At 42.9% G+C, this 16386-nt stretch overlaps 1 protein-coding gene and 1 pseudogene across 1 annotated transcript in view; one reads left to right on the top strand and one right to left on the bottom strand.

The window, feature by feature from the left end:
* Positions 1-4696: 4696 nt before the first annotated feature.
* LOC117088590 lies at positions 4697-7572 on the bottom strand (annotated as a pseudogene).
* A 2600-nt stretch (positions 7573-10172) lies between these two features.
* LOC117088589 (putative ankyrin repeat domain-containing protein 26-like protein) overlaps positions 10173-16386 on the top strand; it is a 142497-nt gene continuing 136283 nt past the window's right edge. The window contains exons 1-3 of the mRNA XM_033219845.1: positions 10173-10531; positions 15146-15260; positions 15427-15600. Of these exons, the coding sequence (XP_033075736.1) occupies positions 10317-10531; positions 15146-15260; positions 15427-15600 (504 nt within the window). The 5' untranslated portion in view covers positions 10173-10316. The remainder of the gene's footprint in view (positions 10532-15145; positions 15261-15426; positions 15601-16386) is intronic.

Raw genomic sequence — 16386 nt, 5'->3', positions numbered from 1 at the left:
TTCTGGAGTATCTGAATGGTCTCCCAACAGATCTGCTGGTACCTGCAGGTCACAGGATGATGGAAGCCCCAGAGGAGCCTGTGGGGGTCTTTTGGAACAGAGGAGACCAAGAAGTGAATAGGGACATAATCTGCTTTCTGTCTCTATGGATTTGCCTATTCTTGATATAGCAAATAAATGGAATCATGTAATATGTACCCCTTTGTGTCTGGCTTCTTTCAGTTAGCATAATATATTTGAGGTTCTTCCAAGTTGTAGCAACCTATGTTGATTCTATAGCTAAGCATGAGTACTTTCTTTTTATGGCCTAGTACTATTCCACTTATGTACATAAAACAATTTATTTATTCCTCTATTTATCTATTGATGGATATTTGGGTTGTTTCCATCTTTTCGCTGTTAAGAAAAACGCTGCTTTAGGGAGTATAATCTTAAAGTTTTCTGCCTTTCCAACTGACAAAGATTAAAAACATTTATATTTTAAATTACTTTGATTGTTGTAAGATTTATTATTTGTACCAGTCACCAGTAAATCTGTTCATGGATACTCAGATTCCTTGATGTGGACAAGAGCAGCCATTCTGATGATGGCCATCAACCAGTAAATCTAAATATGTGCTGGGAACTTTTTGTCTGATCCTGTGTTAAGTGCTATAGATGGTGGGACTTCCAAAAGAAACATAAAGAAGAGTTGTTTATTACTTTACCTCACCCATTGCCCCTGCCCCAGAATTGCATGGGATACAAGCAGTATGAGTTTGTTTTTAAGCTATTGATTATGAACCTCTTGATTTTTAAACGTCTCTTACGAGGCACATGATCCTCTCATACATTATCACAGTAGTTGCAATTCCACAAAATTTCTTAGCCTAAAATTTGCTAGATGGAATAGCTTTCTTTAGCCATTATCAACACTTGCAGAATTCTGGGCAGTCATATTTCCAATGTTGACTTTCCATGCATTAATGCAAGTTGTCAGCTGCTTCTTAAAAATTTATTTTAGGCTGGATGCCTGTAATCCCAGCACTTTGGGAGGCTGAGGTGGGAAGATCGCTTGGGGCTAAAAGTTTGAGACCATCCAGGGCAACACAGCAAGACCTCATCTCTAAAAAGTTTTAAAAATTTGGAAGGCATGGTAGCATGCATCTGTGGTTCTAGCTACTCAGGAGGTAGAAGTAGGAGGATTGCTTGAACCCAGGAGTTAAAGGCTGCAGTGAGCTATGATTGCACCACTGCACTCCAGCCTGGGTGATAGAGTGAGGCCCTGTCTCTTAAAAAAAATCACAGGCTGGGCACAGTGGCTCACGCCCGTAATCCCAGCACTTTGGGAGGCCGAGGCGGGTGGATTACCTAAGGTCAGGAGTTCGAGACCAGCCTGGCCAACATGGTGAAACCCTGTCTCTACTAAAAATACAAAAATAAGCCAGGTGTGGTGGCAGGCACCTATAATCCCAGCTACTAGGGAGACTGTGGCAGGAGAATCACTTGAACCCAGGAGGTGGAGGGGTTGCAGTGAGCCGAGATCATGCCATTGAACTCCAGTCTGGGTGACAAGAGCAAATCTCCATCTCAAAAAAAAAAAAAAAAAATCACAAATAACTATAATGTATTATGCTTCCCATGAGAACAATGCAAAGATTATTTCCATCCACCTTTGACATCATCCAAACAAATAGGCCTGAATGCAGAAAAGTCTTAATTTTGGATGTAAGCAAATAGAACCAGAAATATCTGAGATTCTGGGATGTGAATGTGTTCATCTGAAAGGGTTAATGTCATGGATCCGTTCCACCCAGATTCCCCTTTATCTAAGTTTTCTCAAATGTGTCCACAGTCAAACATCAACCATTTTAGTCAAATTTCAACACAAATGAGCTAGAGAAATCTTAGAAATTTGACCTGCTTACCAATTGGCTACTAATATAGAGTCTCCCACTTCCTTTGGAAATTGTTCCAATCTGGACGATTCAAGAGCAGTTTTTAGCCAAGATCGAGTAATAGGTCTCAGGTTTCCCCCATACCTTACCTAGAAGACTGGACAAGATACCTGAGACAACGGTTTTCCAGATGTTACATAACAGACAACACAGGGCGATAATACCTAAGAAGAAAACTGAAAAAGTAAGTTCTACAATTACACCAGCTTAGTGCCTAAAGGCAGATTCCAGGCCTCAGTACAGGGAGTGGAAATGAAGCCCGGTTAATTCACTAAGTCAGGGAGATAGAGTTTAGAGGCCAAGGCAGCCAGAATTTGCAAGACAGAGCACTGGAAGGGAGGGAGATGCACAGACAGCACCAGAAACCTGCAGAGGGTCCCCTGTGGTATCACTTGAGTACCAATCTGCAGGTGTCTAGCTTGTAGATGGCCGTCTTCTCCCTCTGCCTTCACATGGTCTCTACTCTGTGCCTGTTTGTGTCCTAATCTCTTGTAAGGATGCCAGTCACATTGGATTAGGGCCCACCCATAAGGACTCATTTTACTTTTAATATACAGGACCTGTCTCGAAATACAGTCAGATTTTAAGGCACATAGGTTAAGACTTCAACATAACTTCAATTTACGAATTTTGTGAGAGACAGTTAGCCCGTGACACCTTCCTAATGTGGACAGTTATTGGAAGCCAGATTAAATTTATGAAAAATTGATACTGAAAATATTTCAAAAGTAACATTTTAATAATTTTCAGGTCTATATAGTTAACCTTGAGCTACCTACTTTAAGATGTTGCTAAATAGGGCATGCTTTATTAAATAGGTATTTTATTTTTGATTACTGCATTGTTTATTTTTTTACACACTTAACAGATTTTAAATCAATTAAATAAAAATACTGCATCTCCTTTATGGATAAATCATGTGCCCTGGAGACCCCAAAATCTTGATGACATTCTGTGAAGTTACACAAATGTATCTAAAGGAACATATCTGTTCTTGTTCTGATTTCAATTCTAAATAAAAATCCAATTTCAAAATCAATTAAGAATTATTTTAATCTAGGAAACCTTAGAACTGTTACACATGTAAAGCCTTGTCTCTGAGAGCCTTTTCTCCTCACCACTGCACCACTCCACAAATCTTAGCTGGTGTGGCATGGCATTGCCCCCAATCACAAGAACCTAAGAGCTCAGCCCCAAGATCACCACCATCATGGGTTTGCTCAGCCTGTGTGACTTCAGCTTCTGGGGTAGGTACAGGGCAATCAAAATGGATGAAGAAACACTTCAGCAAAGCAATCATGATTTGTCCACAAAACAGTGAAAAACTGTAATGTAAAATTAATCCAAACATAAATCTAACACCGTTCTGCATTTCTTGAACTTGGTTTTATATTTGCACAGTGTTCTTGGTCACCCACCAATATTTTCTGCGTCTTTCTGAAGAACTTAATTATTAAGTTACTAAACCTGCTCTTTTGACCATAAGTCAACAGGATTGTGATTAGAAAATTCACATAGTACTCTGTGCAGGGCACTTGACGGTGTGGCGAGTGTAGTGCAATTAAAGATGGGATAGAAGTCTCTGACTTCTGAACTGGACACAGGAGTTGTCAAAATCACCAGACAAGGCAGTGAAATGGTATGGTCAGAACTGAGGAACGTCATTTCCTTGGAAAGTCTTACAAATATCTAAGCACTGCCTGAAGTCAACTGAATACATTGCTCCATACACTTCCACAGAAATGGGTAACTGGCACCCATTCATTATGATCCATGTCATCTGTCTCTACTTCCCAGGCAGTGTCTCTGTCCCCCACCCCGAGCTTCAGGCTGTGTTTCCAGCTGCTGCTCTGCTTCTGCCATCGATGCTGCCTGCAGCGGCTGGGTCCCTTGCTGGATGGCACTGTGGGCAACCTGCATCTTTTCACAGGGCACATGGTTCTCGTGCCTTTACGGAGCAGACATCTTGGCAAATAAATGCCTCAGTGCAGGAGCCACATGCAAGGCGTTTCCCTTCTGTGTCTTCTTTTGTGATCTTGAGGTGGGACTTGGGTTTGAAGGCTTTGTCACTCATGTGGCATGCAAACTCTTTTGTTAAACTGTGAACTCTCGGACAGTGCTTTAAGTAAATAATTTTCCACACAGCTCACAACTGTAGGGATTACATCCAGTGTGTGTGCATCGTATGTGTGTGTGTATCTTTTTTTGTTTTAAGATGGAGTCTCCCTCTGTCACCCAGGCTGGAGTGCAATGGCGTGATCTTGGTTTACTGCAAACTCCGCCTCCTGGGTTCAAAGGATTCTCCTGCCTCAGCCTCCCAAATAACTGGGATTACAGACACCCACCACCACGCCTGGCTAAGTTTTGTATTTTTAGTCGAGATGGTGTTTCACCATGTTGGTCAGGCTGGTCTCAATTTCCTGATCTCGTGATCCGCCTGCCCTGGCCTCCCAAAGTGCTGTGATTATAGGTGTGACACACTGCACCCGGCTGTGTGTATGTTTTGAGACGGAGTCTGACTCTGTCACCCAGGCTGGAGTGCAGTGGCAGGATCTGTGCTCAATGCAACCTCCACCTCCTGGGCTCAAGTGATTCTCCTGCCTCAGCCTCCCAAGTAGCTGGTATTTTAGACGTGTACCACTATGCCTGGCTAATTTTTATATTTTTGGTAGAGACGGGGTTTCATCATGCTGGCTAGGCTGGTCTCGAACTCCTGACCTCAAGTGATCCACCCACCTTGGCCTCCCAAAGTGCTGGTATTAGAGACATAAGCCATCACACCCGGCCCCTACGTGGATTTTTAGGCGTTCTTTCAGGTAGGCCTCTGGTGAAACCTTTTGTGCGCATTTCACAAACGGCTTGTCCGCTGTGTGGCATTTCTCAGCTTTATCCACTGCCTTCACAGGAAACGTTTTCCCGCACTCCTGGCCGACGTCGCTCCCTAGGTGACCATGCAGCAAATGCTCAGACCTCAGGACACTGGCAGCTGTTTTCCGGCCTGGTGTCAGCTCAGCCCGCAGTCATTGCGTAGTTACACGTGAAGGCTCGAGGGGTCTGGAACCACTAATCTTTGAGCCTGGGGTCTCCATGGTTTCTACTTCCTGGCCCTAGCAATGGACTTTCTGAACTTTCTTGCCCTTTCAGAATTGCGTTTTGAACTTGAGTGTGGTCGTGGGTGACTCCCCGGCCTCCTGCCCTGGGGCGTGGTGCCTTTGTTCTGCGTCACCAAAAGTTTCGTCATCCTGATCCCAGCTTCTTCCAGATCATCCTCCCGAGGCTCAGCAGCGTCTCCGCCAGTGCATGTGGGTCTCTCGCCCTCATTTCCCTTGTCCCTGGAGGTGGGGGCGTGCCCGAGGCCGTTTGCCTCCCTCCCTAGACAGAAGCTTCCTGCCACGATACCGGCAGGAAAGGGCCGAGTTTCCTTCTGTAATCAGGCCTCGGGCACAGGCTGGGGCGGCTCTGAGCGCAGAGGGGACCCAGCCCTGCCGATTCCTCCTGACCTGCTAGCGCTCGGCCCTCCCCACTGTTTATATTCAAGATGATGAGAAAATAAATCCGTCAAGTAGATTAACCACCTCCTACCGCATGGATTCTGCCTTTATTTTCTTTGTATTGCAATATAATTTATACATCTTAAAATTCAATCTTTAAAGTGTACAGTTCAGTGGTTTTTAATATATTCTCAAAGTCGTACCACTATCAGCATGATCTAACCCCAGAACATGTCCCTCACTCCCAAATGAAATCTGTATCCCTTGCAGTTACTCTCTCTCCATCCCTTCTTCTTCCAGCTCTGGCAATGACTAATCTACTTTCTGTGTCTATGGAGTTGCCTCTTCTGGACATGTCATAGAAATGGAATCATACAATACATGGTCTTTAACTTCTTGTTTGATCTCTTAGCGTAATATTTTCAAGGCTCATTCATGTTGCCGCATGCAGCAGTGCTTCATAGCTTTTTATATTTGAATATTGCATTGTATGCACGGACCACTTTGTTTATCCGTTCATCTGTTGATAGACATTTGGATTATTTTCCCTTTTTGGCTATTGTGAATACAGCTGTTATGGTAATCATCATACAGTAATTCCATTTAGCTTTTTGAGGAACTAGGCCTCCCAATCCCAAAATTACATGCAATAATTTAGTCTGATTTGGTTTTTTTGTTAATATATGACCACAACTTAGAAAAATGTTCACCAACTAAAAGAGGTGTAGACAACAGTTTTCTAATACATATTTCCCAGGTTCTATAATAGCTCAAGTCTCAGTCTGAGTGATGGTCCATTGACACTTCTCTGATTTCCTTCAGAAAAGCAATAAAGGCTTACTTCTAAAGCTAGCTAAAAACTAACCTCCCGAATTAAATCTGCCTTTCCATGAAGGTTGGTTAGGTAACAAAGGCAACGGCACTGCAGAAGTTACTGAAGTTTGGATAGATAGCACAGGAAATCTGAGTGGAACACCACTGTAGAATCCCATACACATCATAAGTCAGTAGGCCTTTATACAAATCCAAGAATTTTTAAAGGTTTTTAGCAAAAATGTAACTACACTTATTACCTATTAACTATCATCCCTCCCATGTGCATTTCATATACTAACTGCCATTTTGTGGTGATGTGGTGGGTTTTTCCAGAGTTTTCTAAAATCTGTTTTAGGGACATTTCCTGCCCCACTCTGTAGGTCTTCCAGGATGTAAAGCCAGCTCACTCACTCTTCTGAAAGTGAGGTGCCAGGCCACCAAGCATGGGGTCTTTCAGCAGCACTCAGGGCATGGGGTCTGGCTTCTTCAAGTGCCAGGGACAGCTGGCCTTGGGTCAACAGTATCTGTGGCTGGTTTGCATGATTTGCTTCCTGAGTTTGATCACTCCATTGTTTCCATTTTCATCCTCTCCAAGGATGAGATCTGGTGGCTGATACCTTGATATTAGTAACATTTTTTGCCCTTGTCTCAACCATGATGGCACCCATGGATTCAGCATATTCCCCAACATCCTTCAGGGGAAACTCCCTAATATCTGAGAGATGGCATTTGTTTCAGTAATAGCCATTACAATGTTTTCCAGCCCATGTTCTTTCAGCTCTTTATCCCACTTCTTCAAGATATGAAATGAATCCTGTTTGGGTAACATCATGCACTGTATCAGCTGCAGCCGATCCTCCATAGCATATGAGCCAATGAATGAAACCGTTCCTGGCCAGCAGTGTCCCAGAGGAGGAACTTGTGAAGGTCATTTCCGCAAGGCGCAGATTTGGTCACAAAAGACACCTCAATGGTAGGGCTGATGTTGTGGTCAAAGTAATCCTGGGCAAATCAACACACAATGCTTGATTTCGCAACACCGGTGTCCCCGAGAAGGCACACTTTGAACTCCTCTATTGCCATCATGTGCTGGCTGTCAGGCCAGCAGGGGCTCAGCAGCGTCCTCCCGGCTCCATCAGCATCTCCCACCTGGGCACCTTGCTGGTGCCGCCCAACTTTTCATCTTCAAAGCCCTTTTTCTACTGCAGTTGCTTTTCCCAACAGCTGCACATTTATCCCAGGGAAGGACTCTGATTGGTCGTGGCTGAAGCATATGTCCACTCCTGGGCCAATCCCTCTGCCTCGGGTAATGAGATGCTATGATTGATTATGTCTGCATCAGGTGCACCAAAAGGAGAGGTGCTGGGCAGTCACAAACAACAGCTGTTATAATCCACTACAGCCCGGATTGCAAGATCACGGGAACTTTCCTCTTTCATAGTTCCATAGGGTTGGACTCAGGAGACTTGGTTGGTCTCAGGAGACTAAAAGGGGAGTAGGGTTTTCTGTGTTTCTTTTTGTCAACTTAGGACTGGGATTTCTTTAGGCGTAGAGGGTCAGCTTCAGTTCTAGGTAGAGATGGCTGATTCAATGTATGCATCACCTGGCATGTTAGCGAAGCTTTTTTTTTTTTATTTTTATTTTTATTTTTTTTGAGACGGAGTCTCGCTCTGTTGCCCGGGCTGGAGTGCTGTGGCTGGATCTCAGCTCACTGCAAGGTCCGCCTCCCGGGTTTAGGCCATTCTCCTGCCTCAGCCTCCCGAGTAGCTGGGACTACAGGCGCCCGCCACCTCGCCCGGCTAATTTTTTGTATTTTTAGTAGAGACGGGGTTTCACCGTGTTAGACAGGATGGTCTCGATCTCCTGACCTCGTGATCCGCCCGTCTCGGCCTCCCAAAGTGCTGGGATTACAGGCTTGAGCCACCGCGCCCGGCCTAGTGAAGCTTTGAGAGTAAACAAAAAGTAAGAAGATTAAAAGAATATGTAAACCCCCCCCCAAAAAAAAAAAAAAGAAAGAGAAAGGAAATAAAATATGTAAAATTTGGAAGTTGAAAATCACATGGACAAGTGGGAACTGACTTGGTTCTCCCTACCGCTGGCTTAGGAGTCAGTTTTTTCTGTCTGTTGGGAAGGGCCAGGTGCAGGAATTGGCACTTTCGGGTACTTCTGGAAGTAGAGGTAAAGGTGAGATTTGAAAAAGCAGAAAATCGGATGGGCACGGTGGCTCAGGCCTGTAATCCCAACACTTTGGGAGGCCAAGGGGGGTGGATCACCTGAGGTCAGGAGTTTGAGACCAGCCTGGCCAACATGATGAAACCCTGTCTCTACTAAAAATACAAAAAATTAGCCGGGCGTGGTGGCAGATGCCTGTAATCCCAGCTAATCAGGAGGCTGAGGCAGGAGAATTGCTTGAACCTGGGTGGCAGAGGTTGCAGTGAGCTGAGATCGAGCCACTGCACTCTAGCCTGGGCAACAAGAGCACAACTCCGTCTCAAAAAAAAAAAAAAAAAAAGAAAAAAAGAGAAAGTCTCTGGCCTGGCAAACACTAGGTATAGTAGGCCACAGGAGTGCTGTACTGAAAACAGGGTTATGTGAATGGCTCCTAGTTTTCTTCTCTCATTTTTCTTTCTTTCTTTCTTTCTTTCTTTTTCTTTTTTGTTAGACAGGGTCTCATCCTGTCACCCAGGCTAGAGTGCAGTGGTGCCATCTTCGCTCACTGCAACCTCCGTCTCCTGGGTTCAAACGATTCTCCTGTCTCAGCCTCCTGAGAAGCTGGGACTACAGGTGCCTGCCACCACACCCGGCTAATTTTTGTAGAGACTGGGTTCCTCCATGTTGCCCAGTCTGGTCTTGAACTCCTGAGCTCAAGTGATCCGCCTGCCTTGGCCTCCCACAGTGCAGGGATTACAGGTGTAAGTCATCGCGCCTGATCCCTAGTTTTCTTCTCATGCTCAGCTTCCAGGATGCCAACTGCCAGGTCTGTATGCTATGGGCAGAGGTTTGTAGAAATGTATTTTAGGTCTCCCTTCATGGTCGTTTCCCCAGAGATACTGTACAAATACTGGATGTTTCTAAAGTGAATGCCCAACGATTGATCTCTGGTAAAGCTCGCAGTTGCTAAGCATCAGGGGATTGAGCCTCCAATCAGTATGTTAGTGTCCTGACCTTTTAAATAGAGCAGACCGCTCAGGATCCCCAGACAGCTGAGGAATGCCTCTAATATGACAGAGATGAGTGCAACCCAGCATCTCCTCTGTCTGTCTTTCCTTCAGCAGCGCAGACCCCGGGGTCAGTCTCAACCGAGGCGGCCAGGCTGGACTGCAGTGGCAGTGGCTGCCTAGGGGCGGAACCAGCCGCTGGGCCCCATCCTGGTGGCTCTGGGCACAAGCCAGGGGAGCGGGCACAGGCGGGCAGCAGAAGCTGCACCGGGAGGGTCTGCTGGCTGGGCAGGGAGTGGTGCTCTGCAAACTCTGAGGTCCCCAGGTCTGAGCTCAGCAGCCTTGGCTGGTGCCCAAGCTGCAGCTGCGATTTGCATGGAGCTCTGCCCGCCAGAGAGTGTCCTCATGGGGGTTTCCCCAGGGGAGGCCTTCAGCATCTCAAGGTTCTCTAACTGCTGTAGTCTCAGTCATGTGTTCCCACGTGGGAATGCTGTCTTCACACGTGACTGGGGCTAGAGTCGCTGGAACTTCAGGATGCCTTCCCCTCCCAGGGAATGTCCTGAAAACTCTGCCAACTCCCACTGACGTGGGGCGGGAACGCAGGGCTGGTAACAAGCTGTCATCGATGTTTCTGACACGTGAGCCATGCACATGCGCGCTGAGAACGGTTGGCCATCCGTTGGTTGTGCGCACGCGCAGTGACGAGCTGTCAGAGGTCCGCATGCGCGGTCGGGCTTACCGGCTTTCGCTTGGCGCGGCCTGGCTGCTTGGCTTCGCTTGTTACTGGCTCTGACTTTGGAAGCCGCGGAGTTTCCTGGTTGGAGGTCGTGGCTGACCAGAGTGGCTTGGTCTTATTGGGCCCCTGAGGCTGTGATAGGGAGACTGGTGCTGAGGTGTCTCTGATAGCCTCCGCCATGAAGGGGCCCTGCGGCTCCTTCACCTGCTGGCGGAGGTGCAGGGGGGGCGATGTCGAGGACGATGACAGCCCCTTCACCCAGCGCGGGTACAACATCCGAGAGAAACACCTCGGCAAGCTCCACAGAGCTGCCAGCCGGGGTGACGTCTCCAAGGTGGAGCGCATCCTTTCGCGCGGGAACGCTGACTTGGATGAGAGAGACAAGAAAAAGAGGTGACAGGAGCTGGGGCTGGGGGCGGGGGCTGGGAGGAGGCGGGGGTGTGGGAGAAGCGCCCCCTTTTTGACGGGGGGATGTGGGGTGGGGGGTGAGCCCTTCTGACCTCGGGGTCCTGGCTTTCCTGCCTCCGCAGGCTCCACAGCACCTGGCATGGGGAAACCTTGGAGGGGTTAATTAAGTCTATACAGCACTTTATCTTTAATGGACACATTTCAAAACATATTTTTTTTTTTTGTTTTTATGAGACGGAATTTCGCTCTTTTTACCCAGGCTGGAGTGCAGTGGCGCGATCTTGGCTCACTGCCACCTCTGCCTCCCGGGTTCAAGCAATTCTCCTGTCTGAACATCCTGAGCAGCTGGGATTGTAGGTGCACGCTACCACGACCGGCTAATTTTTGTAGTTTTAGTAGAGACGGGGTTTCACCATGTTGGTCAGGCTTGTCTCCAACTCCTGACCTCAGATGATCCGCCCACCTCGGCCTCCCAGAGTGCTGGGATTACAGGCGTGAGCCACTGCTCCTGGCCAACATGATGTTATATACTCTATAGACAGGTGCATAAGGAGAGCAATAATTCCCATGACATTTCAATTTCTGGGCTAAAAATTCTTCAGATTATATCTAATATTTATTTTTATATAAATGTACACCTATGTAAATACGTTCTTTACTGAAGAACCTTAGAAGGAAACTTTGAAGTGGGAAGTCGTTCCTGTTCGAGTAGGAACATTCGTTTTTCTCAAGATGTGAGCTCTTTGTGTATCAACTTCACATAAACCAAATAAAAATATCAAAGTTTTAATATTTTAAAGTTAAACTTGTCTGTGTTTTACTGTTGTGATGACATGAAAATGTTTTTTGTAATGAGGTAAGACTGGCCTTTCTATATATCAAAATGTGCTATTAATTTCCACAAATTGTTTATTAACAGCTGAAAAGACAGGTAAATGAATGAAACAGAATAGAAGATCTAGAATTGCCCAAATATATGTAAGAATTTAGAGCTTGATAATGTTGACATTTTAGATTAGCAGGAAGGGTGAATTATTCATAAATGAAATGCCTGCTGTTTGGAGAAAACTAACTAGATTTTTATGTCGCAAAAATGAGTTCCCGATGAAATATAGATCAAACATTTTAAGTATACAAAATAAGGAAAGTACCAGAAGAAGACACACATGCCTATTTATACAGATACATTTTTACGTTGACAAAGACCTTCTTAAGAACTTCACAAGCAAGCATTCTGAAGGTTGATTTAGCAAAATAAAACTTAAAACACTCTGTAAATAAGAAAAAAAGACAACCTACTTGCAAAATATTTACAATACATACATATAACACACACACATGTAATACGTACACATCAGGTGAACAATGTATCTTCATATCTTCAACAATAAAATAATTCTAAATTTGGGCAAAGTACTTTTTTTGTAGATCCATAAGTGACATAGGAAAAAATATTTAGTGTTTCTTGCAAGAGAAATAATTCATGTTAAAAAAGAAATAAAATACTGTTTCCTATCCACAAAGTTTGTGAAGATGAAGACAGTGGTACTTACACGGCTGCTTAAAGTTTAAGTTGCTGATGACTTTTCAGATAGAGAATTTGGTGATAAGCACCACATTTACAAAACATATATGCCCTTCACTCATCAATTCCATTATATTGAAATATTTGTAAAAAATAGAGATACATCCAATTTGTTTTTCTCAGTACTGCTTAAAACCTCAATGTATTAAGAAGAACCCATACGGTGGATTTTAGAACTAAATTTCAGTGCATCCATAGGATGGAATAGTAGCTGTTGAAGGTGTGACTAGATACAGACTTATTTTGACATGTGAAGATGTACTTTGCTATACCAATTGAGAAAAAATTATTTTGAGTGTACGTACACATAGACTATGCTCTTGTTTTAGCTGAAAATGTGTACCAAATATGAATACATTTATTTCTGGGCATTTGTACTATAAGTAACTTTTTTTTCTTGTCTGTGATTTCTGCAATGAGCATGTATAAAAGTTATAGTAAAGGCTTATTATTAATGAAATAATCCTTGGGAAAAGAAGAATACACAAAACTTGCCTAGATAAAAATAATTTCTCACTTTCTATTATTTTATTTTTGTGGTTTGGTATCTTCCAACCACGAAAACCATTTTTGTGGTTTTAGCCTCTTTTGGAGAAGGGGGAATCCTTTTATCTGTGCTTAAAGGTTTTACTATGAATACATTTTTATTACATACATATATTTTTATTATATATAGATTTACTACATATATGCAAAAAATAGATTAAAAATTTTAGTTTAGTTGTATCTTTATGAAAATAAAAAATAGCAAACATAAGTGAGTATTACTATTACAAAAGTATTGCTTTATTTTATGGGAGTTTTCTGTAAACACGTTGAACTCCCCAACTGTAATTTTCCATTGCTTTTTTAAATAAAAATAATTTTTTTTGAGACAGGCTCTCACCCAGGCTGGAGTGCAGTGGCACGATTATGGTTTACTGCAGCCTCGACCTCCTGTGCTCAAGTGATCCTCTCCTCAGCCTCTGAGTAGCTGGGACTGCTGGTGTGTGCAACATACCTGGCTAATTTTTGTACTTTTTGTAGAGACAGGGTGTCGCCATGTTGTCCAGGCTGGTCGTAAACTCCTGGGCCCAAATAATCCTCCCACCTTGGCCTCCCAAAGAGCTGCAATTACAGACATGAGGCACCATGCACAGCCTTCATTCTTTCAATCAATTTATCCATCAAACAGAAGCTGGACACCTGTTATGTAGTACACATATTCTACTATCTTTCAGGACCCTTTCATCCTTAAAAACTTCATATTTACCTGCCTAGCTTGAACAAGCTGAGAGATTTAAAATTAGAGTATTAGAATTTAATCTCAATTTAAGCTTTTCCTTCCTCCTTTAAGCATTTCTGAAGGTGGAAAATAGCAAAATGGATTTTTTTTTTTTTTTTTGAGACCAAGTCTCCGTTGCCCAGCTGGAGTGCAGTGGCATAATCTTGGCTGATCTTGGCTCACTGCAACCTCTGCCATCTGGGTTCAAGTGATTCTCTTGCCTCAGCCTCCTGAGTAGCTGGGATTACAGGCATACGCCACCACACCTGGCTAATTTTTGTATTTTTTAAAAAGACAGGACTTCACCATGTTGTCCAGGTTGGTTTTGAACTGCTCACCTCAGGTGATCTGCCTGCCTTGGCTTCCCAAAGTGCTGGGCTTACAGGTGTGAGCCATTGTGTCCGGCCGCAAAATATAACTTTTTTTTTTTTTTTGAGGCGGAGTCTCGCTCTGTCGCCCGGACTGGAGTGCAGTGGCCGGATCTCAGCTCACTGCGAGCTCCGCCTCCCGGGTTCACGCCATTCTCCTGCCTCAGCCTCCCGAGTAGCTGGGACTACAGGCGCCCGCCACTTCGCCCGGCTAGTTTTTGTATTTTTAGTAGAGATGGGGTTTCACCGTGTTAGCCAGGATGGTCTCGATCTCCTGACCTCGTGATCCGCCCGTCTCGGCCTCCCAAAGTGCTGGGATTACAGGCTTGAGCCACCGCGCCCGGCCCAAAATATAACTTTTAACTACTCTTTTGAAAGTTTATAACAGTCTTAAATGTGAATATTAATCATTGAAAGTACCTGATTTACATCCATTCTATAAATCTAAATAGAAAATAAAATAAGTCATATGCTTTCATTTGAATTCTGTATTTATTTTGGCTTAAAGTGTTTTTTTTTTGAAAATCTAAGAATGAGTTTGTTTTAAACATTTGTTGTCATCTTTATTTTCAGTCCTCTTGTTCCATGGTACTTTTAAGAACTAAAATTTATTTAAATGACATTTATATGACTAGAACGGCCCTACATGTGTTGTATATACCAGTTCCACTTATTGCAAGGCACCATGGATTCTGTGATGACCCATCATTTTATGTCTCAATAAGAGAATTATTTAAATGTTGCCAATTTTAGTTGTAGTAAATCAAGAATTGTAAGTGGAATTCCAAAGTCAGAGATGTTAAAATATGAGCAAGTGAGCAATTTAGAATGATCGAAATACAATGTTACCTCTAATCGTTAAACATACGTCAAAGAAGATATAATTGTATCATTTTACTTAACTAAAATCTTGTCTTTGTTAAGCAGTAGTATTAGTAGTAATTGTAATATCTAACAAATACGGAACTGTTATTTGTGCTAGGAACTGTCTAAATGCTTTGTACAGAGTCTCATGCAAGCATCACAATAGTGTCCTGTGAAACAGCCAGTATTTTTAACTCCATTTTATTAATGACGAAATTGAGGCAAAAAAGGCTAAGCAGTAAGTGGGAAGTGACAGAGTTTGAAGTAGGATTCCAGTCCAAGTTGAACTGAATCCAAAGGCCAAGGTCTTTCTATTGAAATAGGCTGCTCTTTCATTAATGTAGTGAGTAATAAGAGGGAGTAAAAAGTGTGATTTCTTCACAAAAAATTAAATATTTGTTTGGAAGGCAGAGAAATCACATGCTGCTCAATGTTTATAATTACATAGATGATTTTATGTTTTCAGATGATTTTATGTTTTCTGATAGTTTCCTGAAAATGTCGTCTCCCTCTCATAGGACTGCTCTGCATTTGGCCTGTGCCAACGGCCATCCAGAAGTGGTAGCTCTTCTGGTGGACAGAGGATGTCAACTTAATGTCTTTGCCAACAAAAACAGGACAGCTCTGCTAAAGGTACATAGTAGTCAATGATTTCAGCATGAGATGGATTTGATACAAATACATAGAATAAAATAAAATAAAATTCATCTCGTTTAAACAGAACTCATTGGTGAAACTTGTGGAATGCTTATTTTGAACTCTAGAATTTACAATCTATTGCTTGGTCTAATACTGACAGGCAGTACAATGCCAGGAAGAGGAATGTGCGACTATTTTGCTAGAACTCGGTGCCGACCCAAACCCTCCAGATGTCTATGGCAATACTACCTTACACTATGCCATCTACAATGAGGATATCCCAATGACAAAAAAACTGCTTTTACACCATGCTGATATTGAATCAGCAAACAAGGTATAGATCAACCAACTTTAATTTCAAAATATTTGAAATGCATTTGTTTTAACATTGACTTATGTACAGGTCAGTTTTCCGTATTTGGAAGCTCAAGCAAAACCTGCATAAAAATATTTGGAAATAACTTAATTATAAAATGTTACTTTAAATATTGATACTTTTAAAGAGGCATTAGAGGGTACATCTTTTTAAATGTATTTATGGTAAAATTTTTGAAAACACTGAATTTGTAAAAGGTAATAGTTTTAAATTTTTTCTTCCAAGTTTTTTTTTTTTTTTTCTAATTACCCTGGAAAGTAAAATTTGCTCTGGAAATAGGCTTTATCTTAAAATTCCAAGAAAACTAACACATTTTTAAATAAAAGAAATCTTGATGCTGTTGATAAATTCCTACATAGAGTAATATATATGAAAATGATTTAACTCTCAGTGGCAGGGCTTAAAAGGGAAAAATGGAAAGGGAAAGGAAAATGGAAAGGAGAGCAACCAGAAATATGCAGGCCAATTTGGAAATTAGGTACTTGAGGGAAAATACCAAGAAGAATTTTTTTGTTGTTGTTTGCTTTTTGTTTGTTTGTTTGTTTCCAGTTTATGTCTGGACAAGATTCTTTTCAGTTTTGGGGATAATAGTTTTCAGTTTGGGAGAGAGTTAATGAGTTGCTCACTTGTTTAGAGATCAATTTTAGGAGGACCGTGAGGAAATCGGATTGGCTCTGAATAGGTGGTGATGAAGTGGGAAACCCTCAAGTAATTAACTGACTTATCCTGTGCTGGCAGAAACAG

Source organism: Trachypithecus francoisi, unplaced genomic scaffold (genome assembly GCF_009764315.1).
Source record: "Trachypithecus francoisi isolate TF-2019V2 unplaced genomic scaffold, Tfra_2.0 Lachesis_group10, whole genome shotgun sequence".
NCBI lineage: Eukaryota > Metazoa > Chordata > Mammalia > Primates > Cercopithecidae > Trachypithecus > Trachypithecus francoisi.
Note: the sequence above shows the minus strand (reverse complement) of the source record. Positions and strands in the feature narration are given on the sequence as shown.